The following is a 25,712-nucleotide window of genomic DNA, read 5'->3' on the forward strand; positions in this document are numbered from 1 at the left end:
AACTTTAGCAGACTGGCTAAGAAACAAAGAGACAAGAATCAACTAGAACCAGAAAGAAGAGACATTACTACTTACGTTACAGAAATACCAAGATTATGAAGAAAATACTATGGATCATATACCAGCAAATTAGATAACTTACATGAAACAAATTCCTAGACAAACTACTAATAAAACTGACTAAAAGAAGAAAATTGGGCGCCTGGGTGGCTCAGTTGGTTAAGCGACTGCCTTCGGCTCAGGTCATGATCCTGGAGTCCCGGGATCGAGTCCCGCATCGGGCTCCCTGCTCGGCAGGGAGTCTGCTTCTCCCTCTGACCCTCCTCCTTCTCATGCTCTCTGTCTCTCATTCTCTCTGTCTCAAATAAATAAATAAAATCTTTAAAAAAATAAAAAAATAAAAGAAAACTTACTAAAAGAAGAAATAATCTGAATAACTCTCTAACAAGTGAAGCTTATCTGAATAGCCCTATAACAAGTGAAGAGATTAGTAAACAAAAACCAAAAAAAAACCACACAAAGGAAAGTCCAAACTGAGACGGCATCACTGCTGAATTCTACTAAACATTTAAAAGAGAACATCAATTCTTCACAAATTCTCCCAAAAAAAAGAGGGAGCCCTTCCCAACTCATTTTATGAGGACATTATTACCTTGTTAACAAAACAAAACAAGCCACTGCAAGGAAGCTATAGACCATTATCTCTTATAATATGGATATAAAAACCCCTAACAAAATAGTAGCAAACAGTCCAGCAACATATCAAAAATTATTACACTATGGCCAGGTGAGACTTATTGAAGGTTTAACACCTGAAAATCAATATGCCACATCATATCCTTAGAATGAACATGATTTCTATTTGTACAGAAGTTTTGTCCAGTTAAAAAAAAAGTTAATACAGTAGTTTGCCTACTGTCTACTCCTAAAAGGATTAACAGTAACATACTTTGATAAACTGTTTCTTAAATCATGAAATCAAAATGTTTCTTGTAAAATGTATTATTTTACAAAAATGATAATTAGACAAAACCCTACCCAACGTGAAGGATCACTGATCAAATTAATAAACAGTGCTGACAATTTAGTCCGTCGGATTTCTTGACATGTCGCACAGGAAACGGCCATGAAGCATTCAGCACAAGCCTTCCGGACTCCCCACACGTTATCAGAACAAAGCTGGAAAAACCTGGGCAGCTACGCAAGGACAGTGGTGTGTTAGGCAGACAACTCAGGTTTCAGTGGTTCATTTTATTTCACTTTCTGCTTTCACAATGTTTCGAAATATTAGATTTTCCTATAACAATTTAGAAGATCTGTTTCGTATTAAAACTTAGTAATTTGAAATAAATCACACCTAATTCACAGCACTGTTGACTGGAAAAGCAGAAACAACAAATACAGCTTAAATGTTAAGCAAAATCTTGTACCTAAACTGTTTTGCCTAATGGATGATTTCAGAAACTCTTCCAGTATGTTAACTGGTACACGAAGCATGTATATCCCCATGCACTAACCATTTAAAAATAACAAGCTGTAGATTTGTCACTAGAATACTTGAGAGTTGCAATAAAATTACAGATTTCTTCGAATAAGAATTGATTTAATAGAAGTGGGAGAGGTAAAAATAAATCAATGGTCCTTACACATCACATATCTGCATTTTTAACAAACTATAATCAAAACACAATTCAAGTGCCTAGAGTATAGAAATGTGAACTCTCAAACTCAGAGTCATCTGATCGTTCTAGTTCACATTCATGAGACTGTGTTAATAAAATTGGGGGGTAAATGTATGCATTTTAAACTTTATGTATTACTCTGTAATGTACTGCTTACTCCTTTATTACTCCTTTATGTCTGCAACACTTACCAACATCTCCTCAGTAGCTTGCTGGCCAACTACACTGCAAATATCTCCAAAATTGGCAGCACACACCTGGCAACGAAAGCATCACTGACATTTCAAAAATCTTACATACAGTGCTTTTAAAATAATCTTTTAAGTTTCACACATCAATACAGTAACCACTAAAACCATGTGTTCTTAAACAAAATGCCTAAAAAATACCTTTCGAACATGAAACATTCTGCAATCACAGCACATCTCACAAAACCTAGGGAGGATAAGACGCTCTGTAATGTCCTTCCCAACCATGGGAGCCATTTTGCACATTATCTAAAATGGATAAGAACAAAAGCACACTGAAAACATCTTCAAACTAAGACTTTTCCAGTTAAGTTTGCTAACTTATTAGAAGTATACACTTTAGGAAATATAAAATAGGTCATGGCATCATTATACTGTATACATCACAAAAAACATTCATTCATCTTATTTATCCAGGTTCAAGGCAGAAAAATAGATATTTACTACTACCAATAAAATCAACCAATAATTATTAAATAATTATTTATGCACAATAAGCCCAGAGAAAATCTGAAAAATTTCATTTCTGACTATAGTTTCAATCTTATTAATCATTTTGCCTGATAACTTTAAAAGTAAAACCCCCCCAAATTTTCCCAGTAAGAAAACAAATGGTTACTGTTCAAAGGAAAGATTATCCACAAGAAGAATTTGGGTTTAGTATATTTGTACTGCTAAGAAAAGACACTTTAGAGGCAGTCCTTACCTTGCAAAGTACCGTGTTAACAGAAACTCGTGTGTAAGAGAACTGTGTCCCTTGGTTCTAAGGGAGGCAAGGACCCAGTTCCAACATGCACAGTTTCAGGTAACGCAGTCCCAGGCAAACGAGGATGAACTATGTTTGAAAACCAGCCCAATGCTATTTAAATAAATTCCCCACCCCACCCCCCAGTTAGTACAGAAAGAAATCTGATGGTCTTTTATTATCACACCTACTCCTAGCCCATACAGACATAATTAGAAGTAAAAGGAATAGAGATTGCAAAGAAAGAAAAAACTATTCATACAGGACGTGATTATCTACATAGAAAAATTTCAAGGACTCTACAAAGAAGTCACTAGAACAAATAAGTGAGCTTAGAAGTTTTCAGGACATGTCAGAACCAAAAATCAAATGTATTCCTATAAATTAGCAATGAAATGAAAACATTTAAAAACAGTATCATTCACAACAATGTCAAGAAACATAGTTCAACAAAATATGTATGTACTCTGTCTACTGAAAACTACAAAACACTGATGAGAAACATAAAACACCTAAATAAATGGAGAGATCTACCGTACTAATGGCTTGTTAGGTGGGCGACTATCTCCAAACTGATCCAGAGATTCAACACAATCCCTATCAAAATCTCAGCATCCTCAGAACTGGAGATAACATCTGTACCTCCCAAATCCCAAAGTCAGTTTTGTTCTTTGTACTGTTTCTAAGCATTTTCAAGCTCTAAAGATCCAAAGTTATATACTGTATCACTGATCTAACATAATGAAATTCATCAGAATGAATTATCTCCAAGATAGAGAACAACTAGGAAGCCAGGATGTGCAAAGCATGATAAAATATATAAGCCGACTATAAAAGAATCATGGGTTTCATACCAGCGCTGGATATAATCTCTACTACAGCTGTAATGTTTCACTATTGTTAAATTCTATAAAAATAAGAGAGCAAGTTGAACTCTGCTCAGTTATGCAAAAACTGATTTCCTTCATTGAGAAACTTGTGAGATAAAAAAAAAAAATCTGCATTTTGGGAGGTGACAGAGGTGCTGATTGTACAACACGGTGAATGTACTAAATGCTAACTTAATTGTACACTTTAAAATGGTTTTTCACTATGTGAATTTCACTTCAATAAAAATGATATTACTGAAAAGTATCTAAATTTATTATTAACTGGTATGGAGTATCTAAAAAATAATGGAATCAAGAAATTTCCAAGGGAAAGGGGACTAGAGAGATGACCTAATTCATCCTAATGATCCAGAAACACTATCCAATTTTTGTATAATTCCTTTCTTACCAACAAAGATGCTATTATTTTAGGGCTTCTATTTTATTTTTAAGTAATCTCTACACCCAACACAGGGCTCGAACCCCAAGATCAAGAGTCGCACACTCCACAACCAAGTCAGCCAGGCACCCCTATTTTAGGTTTAAATAGTAAACTCTCACTATCCAAATAGATTTAAATTTTTAGACAGATTTATTATACCAGACTTTGTTACATACATGATTTAATCCATGTGTTTTTCTTATAATCACAATTTCTATAACATATCATATATCATTATAATAAAATTACTTGCCTGATTATCATTCCCCCAAAGCACACTGTCAAGGGCAGGAGCTATTTTTTTCCCCCTGTGCTTACAAAGTGCTGAGAAAAGTGTTCAACAGCAACTGAAGTTTCACAAACGTTTCTTCACCCAACACAGGGTTTTTGTGTTTTTTGTTATAACTGCACTGATTATTTCTCCCATCTTCTTTTTCCATAATAATGAACTTACAGTTACTTATTATTCTTTTGCTCCATATCTTGCTTTCTCAGAGCCCAGTAATAGAGCCATCTAATTCACGGGTGCAAAGCACAACATGGGGCCTACAGAACATAGACCTTTTTTGTGTGCCTATGTCCCTTTCTAGCCCTTTCTAATGATTTGTGGCTACTTTGATACCTAATACGTACAAACTCCATAGCACATAATATTTGAGCACTTCCTATTTGTCAGTACAGTGAGTAATTTTTGCCTGAACAGAAAAAGCGCCTTCTACTTACAGCCACAGCTTCTGTTTTCACATCATCGTTGCTATCTGGGGCAGTTAGCTCTATGAGGACAGGGCACACTTTGGTCTCCACATCAAATCGTTCAATTAACTCCTGCTCCAGCAGAGCCAGCAAAGCTGCCTGACTTGTTTTTCTTACCTAGGAAAGAAGTCAGCAGTATAAACAAAGTACATACGTGATATAACAAAACTCTATTACTTGTTTTTCACAATATTGAAGACTTTTCATCTCAACTTAAAGGGATTCATAACTGGCAAAACCTTGCAAATAAAAACTTGTCGCTATTTCCTCCAGCTACTGCCAAGACAGAACTTGGCAGATTGTGATACGACAAATGAAACGGAACAGAAAAGCCATCCTTGTGGGGTGCCTGGGTGGCTCAGTTGGTCGGGCCCCCGACTCTTGATTCCAGCTCAGGTCGTGATCTCAGGGTCCGGGATTGAGCCCTGCGTTGGGTACCCCACTCAGTGGAGAATCTGCTTCTCTCCCTCTCCCTCTGCCGCACCTTTCCGCTCGCATGCTCTCATGCATGCAAAAGAAAAGCCATCCTTGTGAAAGGTGACTCCCAAATTCCCAAACTTTCTGAGGGACACCCATGAGGGTACCATGTGAGAATGCAGCTACTGGGCATCATCTTGTAACAGCATTAAGCAGATGTCCTAGATTTGCCAGACTCTCAACATATCTTGTCTAAGACACATGGTCATTTTGAAAAACAGAATAATGAAGTTGAAGAGGAAAAAACACTCAAATGAGACCAGCTAGGGGAGGCTATTCTACATACATCATATTACATGCATTTCCAGTAAGAACCTGTAAATGGCACTCTTACCTGATTATTCTGATCTGCGAGATATCTAACCACAATAGGTAGTAAGTATTTGGAAAAAGCATATGGGATTGAAGGCCGGTTTTCTTGACAAAACAATGCAATATGAGGCACCTGTTCCATCAGCTCTGCTCTCACGGTTGGTTCTATTGAAATAACAGAAATGTGAGCAAACACATTCTCCCACAGTAACAAAATCTTTGCCTGGGCTTAAGACTATTTAGGAAAGCTTTGGACTTCCGTCCTCGGCATAAAAAGGACTTACACAATGTTCTCTAACTCTAGGAACCTTTTCACAATCATACGCAGGTCAACCCCATGAGTAAAAGGAAGACCCTACTCCCATCCCAGGCTTCTATCCTCCTACTGTGTACCAAGTATGCAATCATTTCCTATTATGACCAAATTTATCCATCACCTACATTGTGTCACATATGTTAGGGGTTAAATATCCAATATTCACATCAATAAAATATGTATTAACTATGAACTTTTTTTTTAAGATTTTATTTATTTATTTGAGAGAGTGTGAGAGAGCGCGAGAGTGAGCAAGGTGAGGAGCAGAGGGAGAAGCAGACTCCCTACTGAGCAGGGAGCCCAACGTGGGGCTCGATCCCGGGACTCCGGGATCACGACCTGAGCCGAAGGCAAGCCACCCAACTGACTGAGCCACCCAGGTGCCCCTTATCTATGAACTATTAAAGAGCCTCCTAGGACTATTTAAGAGCCTCATAAGGACCGGTTCCTAAGCTAAATTCAATCAATGAATGGAGAATTCCTGGTTAAAATTAAGACTAAAATGGTAAGTGACTGTTAAAGTAGACCAATCAAGTTAAAGAAACAAAAAAAATCTGAAAAGACCCAAGTATGTACAGCAAATTTAAGTATGACAAATACATCATTTCAAATCTCTGGGTTTCAAAAGGATGAACTGCTAAGAGTAATGGCAGGAGAATCAGATATGTGATAAAAAAAAGATTCCCATCCTGCATATCATAAATGAATTCTAAGTGAATTAAAGTTCCAAACTGTTTTTAAAGATGAAAAGCACGAAAAGACAACATTAAAAAAAAAAGTTTAATCTTGAGGAAGAAGCCCTTCCAAGGCAAACAAAACCCCAACACCAACTTGGAGACCAACTAATTCTACTTTATAAAGCCTCCATTATAGACAACAGGTACCACACTCAGTTAAAAGGCAAACCAGCCTGGGAGAAAATACACGTATAACAAAATATTAATAACTAAATATACAAAGAACCCATTGTTCAAATGAACACAAGAAAGAAAATAAGGATACGGACAGGCAATTCTCAGAACAAATGCAAGTGACTAAGACACATACAGACATGATGGATTATCAATACAATTCATTACATCAGACCTAATTAGAACTTCGGTATTAATGAATGTATCATTACAGTTACTTTAAGGTAAATATGCATGCATGGGTCTGGAGGAAATTTAAATTTTAACAAACAGAAATTAATGAAACTATCAGCAGAAAATGTACTAGCATCTTACAAAGCTAAGAATCTTATCAACAAACCAGTATTTGGAATTTCTATTACATGGCTCTGCCATGTGAAGTCAGACAGTAATTGAACAAAATAGTGCTTCTGTTTTGAAAAATACTTAGTTTAAAAAAAAAATAGGCCTCTCCTTTTCCTCACTGACCCTGAATTTGCCAACACTGACCTAATACTTATATAAATTTTTGAAGCAAAAGAAGGATACAAGTTACAGTTCTGGTTAAGAATGAAATCAGTAGGGGTGCCTGGGTGGCTCAGTCGGTTGGGCATCTGCCTTTGGCTCAGGTCATGATCTTAGGGATCGAGCCCCATGTCAGGCTCCTTGCTCAGCAGGGAGTCTGCTTCTCCCTCTCCCTCTGCCCCTCCCCACTGCTCAAATAAATAAATAAAATCTTAAAAAAAAACAATGGAATCAGTAACTTCTCTTTCTTCAAAGTCATGCTTAGGTAAAAAGACCAATGGAACAAAACAGAGTCAAGAAATGAATGCACTGTGAGTCGTTTGGGAGGAACTGAAGTGCTGGGGAGGGATTTCAGAGCTACTATGATGGCTGAAGGGAATGAAGGAAGAAAGGGGAGTTGAGCCTAACGTCTCTAACTTGGTGGGCTGGGCTGATCATGACTACTGAAAAATATACAGTTGCAAAATTAATGCATATATTCTAGTCTCCTGAGCAAACAAGGAGCTCAGAACCTTAAAATCTCTCATTTGCCTATTCCTTATCAACGTTTACCTTGATTTCTTTATTCCCCTAAAGTTGTTATTCATATTTTTAGGATTTTATATAGCAAATACTTGTTTAGATTTACTACTAATCTTGTAAGTTTTTTTTTCCTTATCAGTACATTTTTCATCCAAATCTTTTCTGCTTCAATTAAAAAAAATCTATAGAGTTACACACCAACAACCTGATAAGCTTCAGAAGTATAAAGAAGCTAGACACAAAAGAACATATTCAGTATGATTCCATATAAAGTTCAGAGGAGCAAACTAATCTAAACACTTAGCACTCAAAACATGGATTACCTTGGGGAAGAAGAGGACAGAAATGAGGAGGTGCCCTGAAATGGATTCTGGGATGCTAGTTCTATCTCCTGATCTGAGTACTAATTACATTGGTCTTCATTTTGCTTTACTTCATGGAGCTGAAACTTTATAGTCCATGTACTTTTTGTAGTGTAGTTTTATTCAGTATTCAAGTAACAGAGTTCCCCAACAAGTAAGTATTCCTGTTGCCCATCTATGTCACCAAGTCTGTGCATACTGGTACATTACTGTTCTATATCACGAAAACGCACTCTAGCATGGCACAGTATAAACCCCTACAATCTATACCTCGACTGCCTTATTGAAGAGCCTCATTATTTTAAACTGTAGACTCAGTAAACTACCTGTTGACCAAAGCTATCTTGAACTGCTTAAACCTCTAAACCCGTCTTTTCTTCTCCTGAGTATGCTCCTTTCCTTCTCTGTACCTCATCATTCTATTAAATTCAACTCAATGTCACTAACTTCCTGAAATCAGCACCAATGCTCCCCATTATAATGTATTGTTTATAAGTTAGCTGCATTCATTAAACTGTTAATTTGATGACAGGAATTCTTATTCACCTTAGTAACTGTTCTAGCATTTATTCTAGAATCTGGCATAGGACTGTGTACTGTGTTATTTTTACCAAATGAACAAAAAATGTAAATGTCAATAGAGAGATTTATCATGAACTCAACAACTTGAGAATATATTTTTTAAAAATCTACAGCTGACCCTTGAACTAGGGGGCTAGGGCACTGACCCCTTCCTGTGCAGTAGAAAATCCACATATAACTTTTGACACCCCCAAAACTTGACTACTATTAGCCTACTGTTGACTGGAAGCCTTACCAATAACAAACAGTCGACAAACACATATTTTTTAGCTTATATGTACTGTATACTGTATTCTTACAATAAAGTAAGCTGGTGAAAAGAAAGAAAAAATCATAAGGAAAATACATTTATAGTACTGTACTCATCAAAAAAAATCTGTATCAATAGATCTGCACAGTTCAAACCCATGTTCAAGGGTCAACTACATATACCTACATATATTTATAAAAACAAGCACTATAGGTGGCAAACAGGTAAAAGAAAATAAACACAAATTCCTCCCTAAAGAGTATCTATTCTACTAAGAAAGGAATAAATAACCATAATGCAAAAAATAAGTAAGTGAAAATTATAATTGATGAGCTTCTTCTAAAACCATTCTGGAACAAGCATACACACATGAGCAAGTACATACATCATCATTAGACATCATCATTAGACAGATTATTTGTAAGCTTACCAATTTTTTTCTACCCTATAGGAAAATAAAAAACACTTAAGGCTTATGTAAACAGTAAAGCATATTCCCATAAAACAAATTGCTCACCAAAAGATGAGCCCATCTAAAAATTAAAAAATGAGACTGCTAACATGCAAAAGAGTTTGATAAAAAGTGAAAACTAGGGGCGCCTGGATGGCTCAGTCATTAAGCATCTGCCTTCGGCTCAGGTCATGATTCCAGGGTCCTGGGATCGAGCCCCACATCAGGCTCTCTGCTCGGCGGAGAGCCTGCTTCTCCCTCTCCCATTCCCCGTTTATGTTCCCCCTCTCGCTGTCTCTCTCTGTCAAATAAATAAAATCTAAAAAAAATAAAGTGAAAAATAACACATTTTAATAGAGATAATGGGTTTAAGAAAAAAATATATTTATTTTTGAATTGTTTCTAAAATAAAAAATAAAGATATGCATATGACTTAAGATTAGGTTAAAATGGTAAGTTTTATGTTATGCATATTTTGCCTCAAGAAAAAAATATTTTTAAAAAACTTAATAGAACCATATTCCAAGCCTGAAGTCAGGTTTATCTCTTTCTTAGCAGACCCTCCTATCTTCGCCTTGGAGACAAAACGCTCTAGTTTTATCATGACTGATTCACATTTTTCACAAGTGAGAAAGCATAGGAAAAGGAAGCATTTTATATTTACTTAAAAAAAACTTATAGCCCAATCCCTCCCTTTTAAAATTTATTCAAAATTATTTTTAAGTTTTTAGTAATCCTAAAATATTAACATACATGATGCAAAAACAATCTTTAGATTTTTCTGAGAAATTTCCAAAATTAAACTAAACAGACCAACTACAAAATGTGGCTCTTAGAAAGTTTTTTCTTTTTACTGATGTATTTGGTAATTAGGAAATCTTTTAAAGAAGTCTCACATCACACTGAGTTTTTCATTAGTTTTTAAAACCTCAAATTTGGTAAAAGAAACCTTTCTCTGCATAAGCATATACCTGAATCATCAGCTAATCTGCTAATTCTTTCCAAAACAGCAATGCAATCTCTTTCATCATCGCAGACTTCCCTCAACGTGTCCAGCAAACTCCGGGCCACCATTTGTCTAACAGAAAAAGAAAATGATATGGTGTTTAGTGGTGTTCATGAGTAATATTTAGAATTCCAAAAGGTAGAATCTACATGGTTTTAAAGAATTTCTTAATACATTTTATAACATACATTAAGTCACTAATTTCCTAAGTGACAAATGCCAGTATGGATTTTATTGTAACAGGATGAGACTGAATATTTACCAAAATATTTTTCATCTTTAACTGAAGTGACAAATTTCTAAGGTCACTGAAAATTCTATAAAATTTCCAACAGTTACCTTCAACTATCAAATAATAGGAAAATACACACATTCTTCATCATATATCTTCAGTATATACAAATACACACATTCATTTTTACTAAGTGAGTTTTATACATCTATACTCAAGAAATTTAAGACGCAGATTTCCCAGAAAACTGATACAGGTATTCTGGGGACCACAGCTGGGGAAATAATGCATTAGGAAGAGTGTCCCAGTCCCCTTAAATATCACCTGGCACACAGTAGGTATACAACATCATCTGCTGAAAGAATAATATACCCCCCTCAGTAATCACTTTACACAAATATCAAAATTATGCCTAAGAGCAAAAAAGTAATGGTGTTTTTTGTTTTTTGCCAAAAAGCAAAGAAAGAGTGCCACATGCTTACTAGGATCAAGGAGTAAACAATTATAAAAGAGGCCTTGGCTGTGATTATCAACAAAACATGCTGACTGAGACTACACATGTTAATACTACTTTAAACTGGAAAACTGGATCTTCCCTACGGAAATGAATGTAATAATTAATCATTCCACTTCCACAAGGAAAAGAATATGCACATACCTGTTAAATATGTTCTCACTTGCAGCATACTTGTCCAATCTCCCCAGTGGCGTCAACATTTCATCTTGTGAGACAAAGTCCAGGGCTGAAGGTATAATAATCACATCAGACTCTGAGCTGTAGTCATCCACACCAACTATCAGAGACATCAGAAATACTCCTTATAACACTTTGAAACTAAAAAGTACCCCTTGCCTGTCTGAAGCACCATAAGTAAGACTGCCTTTAATGTTTCTGGAGTGGTATAAAGGATCACAAGAGACTCTTACATCAACTCAGAAGCCATGAATGACTCAAGGATGTTACCTCTCCTCTTTTTCTACAGATATGTGTAGTTGTCTCTAGAAACACAGCGGTCAGAGGCTCCAGAAACTCAGCATGGGGTGATTACTGAGAACTTAACATGTTCAATCAGAACACTAACAACTTGTAAATAAATAAAATGTCAAACACTGGTAAATTCTGAAATGCAGTCAGAATAACTCACATTATAAGCAAAAGAATGTAAGAATTACAGCAGACTTCTCATCAGAAACAATATAAGCCAAGAGACAGTAGAGCATTCCTTAAAGTACTAAAAGGAAAAAAAACAAAAACAAAAAAAACCAAAAAACAATGTCAACCTACAACTCTATACCCAGTAAGTAAACATCTTTAAAGTATCTCTGAAATTCATATCTTTCAAATACAAAGATTTCAGACACACAAAAGCTGACAGACATCATCACCAGCAAACCTGCACTACAAGAAGTATTAAAGTCCTTCAAGCAAAAAGAAAATTTTACCAATTGGAAATCTAGATCTATACAAAGGAATGAAGAGCAGTAGAAATGGTAAATATGTGGGTAAATACAAATATTTTTCTCATTTAAAAATCTCTTTGAGGGGCGCCTGGGTGGCTCAGTCGTTAAGCGTCTGCCTTCGGCTCAGGTCATGGTCCCAGGGTCCTGGGATCGAGCCCCACGTTGGGCTCCCTGCTCAGCGGGAGGCCTGCTTCTCCTTCTCCCCCTGCTTGTGTTCCCTCTCTCGCTGTGTCTCTGTCAAATAAATGAATAAAATCTTTAAAAAATAAAAAACAAAATAAAAATCTCTTTGAAAGATAATTAAGGTAAAAATATGGACTGCAAAAAAAAAAAAGAAAAGATAAGAAATGTACTGTGGGGACTCTTAACTAGAATGAACAAACTGATGGTCACCAGAGGAGAGGTGGGTGGGGGGGATGGGTGAAATAGGTGATGGGGACTAGGGGGGCACTTGTGATGAGCACCAGATGTTGTATGGAAGTGCTGAATCACTATATTGTACATCTGAAACTAACTACACTGCATGCTAACTGGAATTTAAATAAAAACTTTAAAAAAATGTACTTTTGGTTTCTAACATACATAGAAGTTAAAATATATGACTATAATAGCACAAAGGTAGGAAAAGGGCAAAATACACTGTCCTAAAGTTCTTACACCGTATGTGAAGAGATACATATTATTTGGAGGCAGACTATTTAAAGATGTATACTAATTATAAACTCTACAGTAGCCATTAAACATAAAAAAAACCCCACCAAAGATATATGGCTAGTATGCCAATAAAGGCCATAAAATGGAATCATAAAAAAAAAAAAATAATCCAAAAGGCAGAAAAAGAGGATAAAAGGAGAGATAGGACATGGGGTGCCTGGGTGGCTCAGTTGGTTAAGCGACTGCCTTCGGCTCAGGTCATGATCCTGGAGTCCTGGGATCGAGTCCCGCATCAGGCTCCCACCTCAGCAGGGAGCCTGCTTCTCCCTCTGACCCTCTCCCCTCTCATGCTGTTTCCCTCTCTCTCTCTCAAATAAATAAAATCTTTTAAAAAATTAAAAAAAAAAAAAGAAAAGATAGGACAAACAGAAGAGAAACAGCAAGATGTGAGATTTAAACCCAACAATGTCAATAACCATGCTGAGCACAAATAGTCTCAATACCCCAATTAAAAGGCAGAGATTTTCAAACTGGATTAAAAATAACACCTAACATTAAAATAATTATACAGTGCAGACAAATTTTATACAGTTTATGCTGATCTATGATTCATAGCAAAGTATTTATTTTGAATCAGAAAGTTGTAAAAACCTCTCAGATGCTCTCATTTGGCCTCTGTTTTCTCTTTCTAGCACAGGACTGTTGAGCTAGCATGACCTCAAAGGCACCTTTATGCAGGCTCTAGAATTCTATGACTATGACCAAACTGTTTCATCAGCCTCATACTTGTTAATCTTAAAGATAACCATTAAAAACATGATTCTGGTCCTTAGGAAGCCAGGACTCCTAGAGCGGCGACCGTCCAACATTGCCGTGTACAAGGCAAGCTTGGAGCACTTACCTCTAAATGCAGACTGCCAAGTCGCATATTCAAATACTAATTATGTAGGTTTGGAGTGAGCCCCGGGAGCACTCATTTTTAATAAATACCTCTACTAATTCAAATGCAGATTGTTGAACAACCATATTTAAGAAACATACTGTTAGAGGGCAGCAAAATCGTATTTTGCTTCAACTCTGGACACCACTCTATCCATCACGGTTGACAATTACTTCTCTACAAAAGGAGGTGTTCCATTCTGCCATGGGCACTGGTGACAAAGCTTTACTTCTATTTCCCATAACTGTGACCTCTTGCCAGTATCTGTGGAATCACTCTGGCCTGAACCCTCCTTTCTGAATTCAAGATTTATCAATTCTTGATTGGACTAGTAAGATTCTGGATCTCATCTTTATGGAGGCCACAAGGATTTGGTTACCATAGTTACAGACTGCACACTTAGGTCTTACCCAGTCATCCTGCAAATGTCTGTCACAGGTTACAAAAAAGAGAAATAAGAAAATAACCAATAAAAAAGACTATTACCATTAATGAAAAAATCCTACCACATATACTGAGTGATGGTACAGTAAATAATATCCTCTGATAAAACAGAGAACATAGAGGTAGTAAATGTAGCTGTACTGTTAACAAGGATCCTATAGTTTATGCAAAGTAGAACACTAGATAGATGATAAAGATACAAATTATAATCCTTATGAGTATTCTCTAAAACATGTAAGAAAGAAGAGCTAGGAAGCCAATAGGGGAATTAAAATGAATACTAAAAAATATCATTAACCCAAAAGAAAGTCAGGAAAAAAGCAACAGAGGGGGGAAAAAAAGAGACAAATAGAAAAAAAACAGACCTAAATCCAACCAGATCAATAATTACATTACATATAAGCGGACTAAACATTTAAAAGCAGAGATCCCCAACTAATAAAAAAGTAACACCCAACTATAGCCTTATCCACCACAGAGAGAGTTTTAAAGCCAAAATTTCAATCAGTAGGCTGAAAAGAATTTTTTTAGAAAAGATAAAACAGGGGCGCCTGGGTGGCTCAGTCGTTAAGCGTCTGCCTTCGGCTCAGGTCATGATCCCAGGGTCCTGGGATCGAGCCCCACATCGGCTCCCTGCTCCGCGGGAAGCCTGCTTCTCTCTCTCTCCCACTCCCCCTGCTTGTGTTCCCTCTCTCGCTGTGTCTCTCTCTGTCAAATAAATAAATAAAAATCTTTAAAAAAAAAAAAAAAAAGAAAAGATAAAACATGAGACAGTAAGCCTAAGAAAGCCAAAGTGGTGATATTATTATTAGACAAAATAGACAAAGACAAGGACTATTACTGCAGATGAAGAGAGACATTTCATGCCTCCATACCCCACTAGAGTGCTTTCTTTCTGGAGAACTAACTCAAGTTTATGGATTCTTGGACACTATGGCAGCAATAGCCCTTTAGGGCTTCAAAGCCTTAAAAACCTAGGCTCCTCCACTGATGAAGTAAAAAAATTAGGTCATCTTTTCATGTTATTTGAAATTTCAAATTGACCAAAAAGCATGTAAGAACAATGATCACTCTAAAATGCTTTTTCAAATTATCTGACCTCCCCAAATTCCTATACTTCCTCTTCCCCAGTAAATTTACTGTCTTAGCTGAAGGGCAACCAGGATGGAGTGGAAAAAGGAAGAGGACTTGCAAGCTCTACATAAGAGACAGAATTCCAACAAATACTTAAGTACGCAATCTTCATTTTTCAAACCTCATAATTATAAAATAAAAGCTTCCATGAAAAAGCTATATAACACCTTTTTAAAGTTTTTTACTTAAGTTTTTTACTTTAATTCCAGTATAGTTAACATAGTGTTATATTAGTTTCAGGTGTACAATATAGTGATTCAACAATTCTATATATTACTCAGTGCTCATCATAAGTGTACTCTTTAATCTTTTAATGAAAACTTGTGGGTTTTAGTGAATTCTAATAGAATAGAATCCTAATAGAAGAGAATTCCTAATAGGAATAGAAACCTAGAGTACAAACTGAAGCCTTATATTTAAGGCATCATATGGCAAAGGCCCAAAACATAAATTAGACTCAACAGATCCTTCTAGTTCCAAATTATAAGAACCAAACATGTTACAATTCAAATAAAGAGATCAAGAAAAAAAATAAGAAAGTAACCATAGAAAAATGACATTTCTCTCTGTTAACTTATAAAACAGAAAACTTCCCTTTGTATAAAGCTAAGAGATCTTATAGTGGAAGAGAGAAAATATCTTTACAGTTCAGGATGTATCCTCTACCTACTCTCAGCTCCTTGCACCAGCACCAACAGAAATCCAAAGTAGCAGAAAGCAATGACCCAATTTTTAGCTGTTTTAAATTTAAGGAAAATATGAAAGTTTAAAAGTTGGATCTATGTGGAAGTTTGAAGAAGATTAATTTAACCCCTACATAGTGACAGCAAAAAGTGGTGTGAAAAGGGCAGACACTCTTCAAAATAAGACAGATCTAGGTTCAAATCTCATATTTTGCTACTCATGAACTATGTGAACTTACACAAATACCTAATTAATTTGAGTCTGCTTCCTCATCTATAAAATACCACAAGACTTCAATAAAGGGAAAGATTTTTAAGACATACATTCTAAGATAATGTCTATAAAATCTCTAACATAGTGTCAGGCAAATAAGTAAATGTTCCCTCCCCTCTACATTTAGGTCTGTTTCTAGATACAGATAATCTTAATGTGGTTTCCATGTGTTTTTAAATGTTTTCATCCATTTCAACCAGTAAGTAGGGCAGCACATATACTGGGAGTGCCAAGCACTCAACAAGGAACACAGATATAAACACTAGACAAAAGTGTATGCATGTAAGTATATGTGTGCAGATATGTGTACACATATATAGACATACATACTAAGAAAAGATACATGGTGTAAGAATAAATACATACAAAATATACTGTTAACTATTATATGTTGTTAGTTATTACATGTCTAAATCTGCGCTGGTGAGTACAAGAAGACATCAAAAAGTCAGGCAGTTCTTGGAAAATACACCGGAGTTGCCAAGCAGGACAGAGGGCAGGAAGAGGGCATTCCTGGCACAGAGATCTAAGGATGGTGAGGGAGGAAAGACAAACCACGGCATGTCTGGCAAACTGCCCAAGGACTGTAGCGCAGGTGGGACACAGGGTTCCTATAGAAGCGAGGCAGAAAGAGTAGGGGCCAACCAAAATCAACCTAGCCTTCTAATTTTTAAAAAGTAACATTATTACATTTTGCAATATCCTCTTACCTGGCTAGAGAAGTCATACTGCCACCCTGTAATTAGGAATGGCATAGGAATGCTAAGCAACAACTTAAATTCAGTAGTAGTTACCTCTTTTGGGCAATAAACAATTCCAGGCAACATATATGCTTATTCAACTGTTCTACACTAAGACTTTATTAAAATTCTCGATTATTAAATAAAATCACGTTTTTAAAGTTAAGCAAGAAGCAAAGATCATGTCTTTTCCAAGCCAAAAGACCTTTTGCCTTTACACAGCATTCTAAGAGAACTCCAGGTAGCACATCACTCCTTTTTTTTTTTTTTAAAGATTTTATTTGTCAGAGAGAGAGACAGAGCGCAAGCAGGGAGAGAGGCAGGCAGAGGGAGAAGCAGGCTCCCCACTGAGCAAGGAGCCTGATGCGGGACTCGATCCCAGGACCCCGGGATCATGACCCGAGCCGAAGGCAGACGCCCAACCGACTGAGCCACCCAGGGGTCCCAGCACATTACTCCTCTCCCGATTATGATACCCTTAGTCGCTGGAGCAGAGGAGGAGGAAAGGAGTACAGAGAAGCAAGAAGAATTCTAATTCAGTGGAGACAATCCTGGTTGTACCTGCATCAATACCATAAGTAAGCCTCTTTTCTATTCCTTGTTAACAATGCTCAGACATACTACAAATTCATGCTAATTTCATGCTCTTTCAATAAGAATTTTGAATCTACTATTCTTAAATCTCAACTTCTCTCAGAAAATGTTCCAAATGCCTAAGTTCCCAGAACTACCCTCAAAAAATCATCTCCCATTCCTTACTGTCATAAATGTATTTGATGAACTCTCTGGCACCAAGTCAGGGGGAATAGTGCCAGTAGCCAGGAGAACAAAAGCAAGGGAGAGCGGTCTGAGTAGTGCTCCTGGCCACCATTCTACTCTTGACCACAGATATGCTTGAGAGCGTAAGATACAGAAGGGCTTCAGCTGTCCTGATGTGCTTCTCCAAACGTAGCATCTCACTACTGCTGTCTAAAGATATATTTTTCCAACAACATTGCCTTTAAACACCAACCGCCTCATCCAGGACACATTGGAGGAGGGAAAACATTACAATGGAGGAGGGAAAATAAGGCTATGTATACTATGCTTTAGGAGCAATATAAGGTAATTAGGGGCAATTCTGAGTACATGGGTTTTTTCCTGACACACCGAATCTAGAACTTAAGCTTGCTATTCTCTAAAATGACTTTTTCACCAACTTTTTTTTTTTTAGATTTTATTTATTTGACAGAGAGAGAGAGAGAGAACAAGTAGGCAGAGAGGCAGGCAGAGGCAGAGGGAGAAGCAGGCTCCCCGCTGAGCAGGGAGCCTGATGCGGGGCTTGATCCCAGGATCCTGGGATTATGACCTGAGCCGAAGGCAGCGGCTTAACCGACTGAGCCACCCAGGTGCCCCTCATCCAACTTCTTAAAGAGGTAGTCCCCTTTGCAGCCTTCACCTCCTCAAGATAAGCAATCTTATTTCTCCTTCACTCTTGGGATTCTCGTCTTAAGGATCAGCAATAATTTGCCAAAATTAGAGAGCCCTTCTTAGACCTATTGTCTGACTTCTCTACAGCACTTGACAAGGCTGACTTCTGCTATCCCAACACCCTCCTCTAAAATTCTCTTTTCTTGGGTTCTGTGGAAGTACACCATCCTGAGTATTTTTCTACCTTTCTGGACTATTCTTATTTTTTTCTGATCGTTTTATGTAGGTAGTTTCCCTCTACTTTTGTCCTCACATTTTACACACACACACACACACCCCTCTCCCCTCCCCCTTGAAAATTCATGGCTTCAACTATCACTTATAATGCAAATAACCTCCAAAATTCTGCCCTGATCCCTAGATCCATATTTGCAGGTATATCACAGAATCTCCACCTCAGTGTCACATTTGTTCTAAAAATTTAACTGCCCAAACCAATCTTATAAAAACCAGCTCCTCCTCAGGACTTTCTCCCCTGTGACCTTGCGTTCTCAAACATGAAGTCTTCACTTACCTTTTTAATGTACCTTTCTGGCCCCCATCATCGAATCAGTTGCTAAGAACTATAAATTCTACTTTTATAAAGTATTCTGTATTCCCACCTCTCAGTTCCCAACACCCTAATTCAGAGGTTCTGATGTCTTTTGCTGAGAACAAACTGGGGCACTTGAACCCCATGAGGGACACAAAGACTTTCCTGGGAATAAATCAGATGGATGACTTGAAGGGATATTCTAGACCCCAACTTCCAGGAGTACTCTTATTGCAAAAATGTGTCTAGGGGTTTGGATCCTAAGGCTTTCCCTTTTACAATGTCCAGCCTCCGACCGGACAAGTTAAAGATGTATCTCTCAGCTCCAAGGCCACCATGTCACACTGCCCCAAGGTTGGAAAAACCTCCACTGTCAAACAAACGGACCCATTGAGATACTACTGGAAGTGTTAAGAGATCAACTCTCTAAAGACTGTAACAAATACATCTACAAGTCAGATATTTTTCAATCCTTTGCTTTCAAAAAATTTGAAAGGCTGAATAGCTCATTAACCACATTTTTTCTTAATTTTATTTTATTATGTTGTTAATCACCACACATTAGTTTTTGATGTAGTGATTCACTGTTTGCATATAACACCCAGTGCTCCATTCAATACGTGCCCTCTTTAATACCCATCACCAGGCTAACCGATCCCTTCACGCCCTCCCCTCTAGAACCCTCAGTTTGTTTCTCAGTCCATAGTCTCTCATGGTTCATCTCCGCCTCTGATTTCCCCCCCTTCATTTTTCCTTTTTTTTTTTTTTTAACATATAATGTATTATTTGTTTCAGAGGTACAGGTCTGTGATTCAACAGTCTTACAAAATTCACAGCGCTCACCATAGCACATACCCTCCCCAATGTCTATCACCCAGCCACCCCATCCCTCCCAACCCCCCCACCACTTCAGCAACCCTGTTTCCTGAGATTAAGAATTCCTCATATCAGTGAGATCATATGATTTAACCACGTTTTTAAAAATTTTAGCATGTAAGTTGGAAGAAGTTCAAGGAAATTAGTGGCGCTGCTAACAAAACCCTTTCCATCAATTTATTTACGTCAACAAAATTTCTCAGTGCACATAGGTCTTAAAATAAAAAGCAGAAATGGATACTAAATATTGTCTCATTCTGGCAATAAATTATTCATCCATGAATACATACATCACTTTTTAAAAAGCCCCATCCAGGAGTGCCTGGATGGCCCAGTTGGTTAAGCATCTGAGTTCAGCTCAGGTCATGGATTTCAGGGTCCTGGGATGAGCCCCAGATCAGGCTCCCCACTGAGCAGGGGAGTCTGCTCTTGCTCTCCCTCCGTCCCTCCCTGCACTCGTGCTCGCTCGCTCTCTAAAAAAAAAAATCTTTTAAAAAAGTCCCATCCATTTCATTGAGATACCTACTCAGTAAAATTGTGTAGGAAATGGAGAGATCAAGAAAAAAAAGAACAGGGTAAAATTACCAATTTAAAAGTTTATTCTTGAAAATGGATGACAGTTGGTATCAAAGTGTTATGCTATGTAGATTCCATTTAAAAAAAACTTTGTAACAGTTACATTTATAAGTTTTGCTTCAAAAAATAACTGTAAACTTAAAAATGCATGAGATAGAGTTTTTGAAACTATTTTAGGAAGTATACAGTGATTAAATCTGAAGACCACTACCCTCAATCATGGACTTCGTCTCCCCTCATTCTACCCCAGCTTACACATGACAACCACTTCCATCTTCCTCAAGTTCTACTCTGTTCAATACACTCCCTGCCCTTCCGTCCTCCCTTCCCTACCTCAAAACTCCCAGCAGCCAGGATTAAGGGACAACTTTCTCATGCTGTAATTCAAGGGACTCCATGATCTGGCACACCCTCTTTCCCTCTCCTGCATACAGCCCATAAACAGAGGCCCACTTCCCATCACAATTCCCACAACTCTCCTGTCTTATGTGCTTATTACATTTGCCCCATTTCTGCCCTTTTACCCTCAACTCAGTTTAAATTTACCTATTTACAAACACTATCCAGGAAGTGTTTCCTCTTTTTTTTTAAGATTTTATTTATTTGAGAAACAGAAAGCACATGAGCAGGGAGAGGGTCAGAGGGAGAAGCAGACTCCCCGCTCAGCAGGGAGGCTGATGCGGGACTCGATCCTGGGACTTGATCCTGGGACTCTGGGATCATGACCTGAGCCGAAGGCAGTCGCTTAACCAAATGAGCCACCCAGGCTCCCCTCCTCTTCTAATTAAGATCTCTTCCTCCTTTGAATCCCCCAGCCTGGGTGCCCTAGCTTTTATTCTGCCAGCAATAGCAGTGTTTGAGTTGTTTTTTCTTCTTTCATTTTCTTCTGCCTGCCCCTGGACCCAAATAGATAAATTCCCTGAAGGCAGAGACTGTCCTGTTAATCTTTTTATTGCCTAAAAAAGAGTCTAATGCTTCTCCTGAATAATGCACATTAACATTTGTTAGTGAAAGGTGGCCCACAGGGATACTTGAGGGGACTAGGGTACTTCATCCTCTGCTAAGATAGTGACAAGCTCATTAGCATATTAATGCCTCTGAGAAGTACCACACCGAAGAGAATGGTTAATTTGTAGGACCTGACTTTCACCAAGCTTGATCACAACACATCCTTCTATTCGCCATACAGTCTCTCATAATAGCCTCTAAAACAGAAAAAGAAAAAAAAAAAAGCAGACAATGTGTTCGCTCGCCTCCAATTTTTCCCCCGATACTACTTAGGCCACAATAAAACTTGCCAAATTTTCTGTCTCCCAATTCTTTACATTCTTTTTAGGAAATGAAAACGAGATGTACCTTGGAGATTTAATCCTTTTTTTAAGACTTACCTTAAGATATGGGGCTTTAAGATGATATTTTCATAAATAAACCAACAAATGAATAGGGAGAAAGGGGAAGCTCTTCTGTAAAGCAGACTGCCAGCCGGTAAATGTAAATTGATCCAAGTAAGACTCATGGACACATTCTAACACTAATGGGTCAAAGTTTGTTTGGGAATGAGATATTTCCCCAGTGTCAAACTATTCCCCTTACTAATTACAAAAGGAAAGAACAGAATCTTTAGGTGAAGAAATCTTGGACACATCACCTTAACCAAGTGGTTAAAATTACCACCACCAATAATGGACAACTGACATCAGGTGCCTCTTGAGATGAAGCACTGAGAAAAATCACAGTATTGCTTACGTAGTATTCCTGGTGGGCGGGGGGGAGGGGGGAGCCACAACCTGAATCAAATCATGAGGACACATATAAAACCAAACTGATTCTTCAAAAATATCAATACCATGAAAGAGAAAGGCTTTTAAAGAGGCACTACAACTAAATGCAATACTGGAGCCAGGACTGGCAGGATGGTTGCATAAAAACATTATCAGACAATCGGTGAAATTTGAAAATGGACTACTTATTACATATTTGAATTGTATCAATGTTACATTTTCTGAATCTGATTGCTGATTATGAGAGAATGGCCTTGCTCTTAGGAGATCCAGGCTAAAGGGCCTGATTTCTAAACTTATTCTCAAAAGATGCAAAGAAGATTAAGAACAATGTATACATTACATTGTGTGTATATACAAACGTATAGAGAAAACAGAGCAAACTGGCAAAATGTTAACAGTAGTTGAAGGCAGGTGAAGAGTTTTGGGAATTAACTATAACACCTGTGCAACTTCTGTGTGGGTCTGAAATTTTTCAATTAATTCAATTAAATCAATTTTTCACATTTATTTTGAAAATAATTTTTTTCATTATTTGACTGCAAGTATGGTTTTATGACCATATTTAGCTTGGCCAGAGAAACCAAGACTCACCTTAGCAAGCACGTGCTGAAGGTCTACTGTGTGATGGGTACTCTGCTACTGGTAAAGAGTAAACATGTTACAGACCTTGGACTTAACAGTATAGTGCAGGGGCAGCAAATCATGGCCCGCAGGTGAAACTGGCCCCCACAGTTTATTGGCAGACAGCCCTGCTCATTCATTTCTGTACCGCCTATGGCAACTTTCATCCTACACTGGCAGACCTGAGTAGCTGCAACAGAGACCACGTGGCCTAAAAAACCTAAAACATTTACAGTCTGGTCCTTCACTGAAACTTTCCAATCCCTGGTCTCGGAACGTAGCAGAAATGCAATTAAGTCATTGCTTGGGGAAAAAAAAGAATAAAGACAACAAATTTGAAGGACCATATAACTTAATCCTTATAGCCTCAAGCAACAGGTATGCTGTTTCAATTTGTACTTTGTGACAATATGTTCATCAGATAGCCTTCCTTTAAATATAATTAAAAGTTTACTAAATCCTTGGAAATGACCTTTACTGAAACATATAAAGCCATCCTATAGCATGTTTAATCTCCTAATTGAAGGTAAGCAAGAATAATTTCCTAAAGTTCATTCTATGTGAGTATTCTAAAAACATTTCCCTCAAGTATACATATAAATAAGAGGCATCAGTGTGTTTATCTACTGTCAAATTAGTTACCAAGATCAGGCTTCCTAAACAGTATGTGCCAGAGGAGCATGCAGTATACCAAAGCCCTTGAAGCGCGGATCTCTTCTACATTATAGATGTGTTGTTTGTTCCCTTCAGTGAGTAAACATTTTCCTTACAGTCTTATTAACCCAATTACTTTGGTTAGTAATCCTTTTTTCCAGAGGTAATCCAAATATAAAATTAGAGCTAATCCAGGTCCAAATTACCACCAACCTCTAATACTCTAATAAATGGAGTCTTGAATTTATTTGAAGTTTTGAAGTTATTTCTAGCAAAAACTAAGTTAATAGATTTAAATGTAAAAATGACTTATATCAAGTCTGACTTTGTCTATAAATATAAAGCAGTAAATTTAAATATAAATTAGATTTTGGAACGGCCACTTGAGATGATGATCAGACATATTAGATCCCATCAATGGTCTTACCCACTTTTACTGCAACGACTGGCTCTCCCATACATGAGTGCTTTAAAACACAAAGAAAAACTGTGTATTTTGCTCCTAATATTTCTATGACAGACAGGAGCAACTTAGGACAAAAATCATTTTACCCACCAAATACTTAGAACATGTTAGTACCTTTATATCCTCCAGAACCTTTAGGAAGTTAATGACCTAAGTAAGTGATAAATTAAGGGAAGTCAAATTGGAAGGCAGTAAGAATATAGTAGTAAAAGGTAATAAAGAAAGATTGTGTCACATAGGTTCATTAACCTAACACTTTCAAGTTAGGTGACTGAGCAAATTATTTAACCATCAGATAAGCCTCATCGGATACCACCTTTGTAACTTTGTGGTTACCACAGACCTCATGGGGAATACTATAAGGAAAGTACAATGTTCAACACACAGTATGACCATAAATGGTAATTAAAAAATAAAATCCAAATTTCACCCACCGCCCTTTTGCACCCAAAGAGCTATGTTAGATGATATCTAGGAAAAGAACATCAAAACCTACAAGATCTGAATTGTATTCTAGCCTCCACCACCTTGCCGCCCTTATCTGGGGGACTGTGAGCCTAAACTTTCTTCTGCTTGAAGGACAAAGATACCATCTGCCCTCTAGCTCTTGATTTCAGTAATTTTGGGATCACTGGCTCACTAGAGGTACAACACAGCTCACAATTTTAAAGTTTGTGTGATCCTCTAGATGATATGGCAAACCAATTTAAAATATAAAATTCAACTTTTGTTCACCAGTATTCTTTTGCTACCATAAAGGCTGGCCCGAAATGTGCTTAGCATGATAGAAATAAACAAGATGTTGCTTTTCTTAATCTGGTGATCAATATGAAAGTGAATTTAGTAATTATTCAAATGTGCTTTATTGCAGAACCAACAAGGCAAATGTTTAAAGAATAATCATTTAGGGGCATCTGGGTGGCTTAGTTGGTTGAGGGTCTGATTCTTGATTTTGGCTCAGGTCATGATTTCAGAGTCCTGAGATGTAGCCCCGTATCCAGCACCGTTATGAATGTGGAGCTGCTTGGGATTCTCTCTTTCCCTCTCCCTCTGCCCCTGCCCCCAACGCATGCTCTCTCTGAAATACATAAATCTTTTAAAAAAAAACAAACAAAAAAGAATTTAATCATTCAAACTTTCATTATTTACTATACCTTAGTTACATTATTTACCATACCTTAGATACCCTTCTGCTCATAGATTATAGGATCACACTTCAAGTATATGCCTTGTGATATATTTATAGTTAAAATACATAACACCTGGGACGTCTTTAAAGTATGCTGGCTGCCTCCTCTCTACTCCCCAATAAAGCCCAGATGTTAGAGGGGGATAAATGAAAGTTGAAGCCAAGTGGTAAGTATATGACTCATCTACTGTGTAGGTTTGAAATTTCCTATTAAAAAAATTAACAGCACTTTTTAAAAAAAATGTAATTCATCATATTAAAAAAACTAAAAAAGAAAACCATAGATGTAGAAAAAGAATGTGACCAAATCCAACATCCACTCCTAATTTCGAAAAAGCTCTCACTAAACTGAGGGAAGCTTCTCAACCTGATAAAGGGCCTTTGTGAAAAAATAAACCAAACCTCAAAATTCAAAACTTCTGCTCCTCAAAAGGCACTGTTAAAACAAAAATAAGACAAGTCACAGACTAGAAAATAATATTTGCAAATCACAAGCCTGAGAAAGAACTTGTGCCTGGAATATATAAATAACTCCCAAAACTTAAAGAAA

General features: G+C 37.3%; 1 protein-coding gene across 5 annotated transcripts in view; it reads right to left on the reverse strand.

Moving 5' to 3' along the window:
- Positions 1-25,712, reverse strand: part of PPP4R1 (protein phosphatase 4 regulatory subunit 1) — a 61,038-nt gene that overhangs the window by 28,241 nt on the left and 7,085 nt on the right. For 3 of the 5 annotated variants that reach the window (XM_081802577.1, XM_081802575.1, XM_081802578.1), the window contains 7 exons: positions 11,323-11,407; positions 10,398-10,504; positions 5,551-5,693; positions 4,710-4,856; positions 2,072-2,179; positions 1,874-1,939; positions 1,039-1,197 (listed from right to left, as the gene is read on the reverse strand). In XM_081802577.1, coding sequence (XP_081658703.1) covers positions 1,039-1,197; positions 1,874-1,939; positions 2,072-2,179; positions 4,710-4,856; positions 5,551-5,693; positions 10,398-10,504; positions 11,323-11,381 — 789 coding nt within the window. In that variant the 5' untranslated portion in view covers positions 11,382-11,407. Of the gene's footprint in view, positions 1-1,038; positions 1,198-1,873; positions 1,940-2,071; positions 2,180-4,709; positions 4,857-5,550; positions 5,694-10,397; positions 10,505-11,322; positions 11,459-25,712 lie in introns of all 5 variants that reach the window. The other 2 variants (XM_081802576.1, XM_081802574.1) reach the window with 1 other exon arrangement.

Source organism: Leptonychotes weddellii, chromosome 13 (genome assembly GCF_054177405.1).
Source record: "Leptonychotes weddellii isolate Sample4059 chromosome 13, ASM5417740v2, whole genome shotgun sequence".
Classification (NCBI taxonomy): domain Eukaryota; kingdom Metazoa; phylum Chordata; class Mammalia; order Carnivora; family Phocidae; genus Leptonychotes; species Leptonychotes weddellii.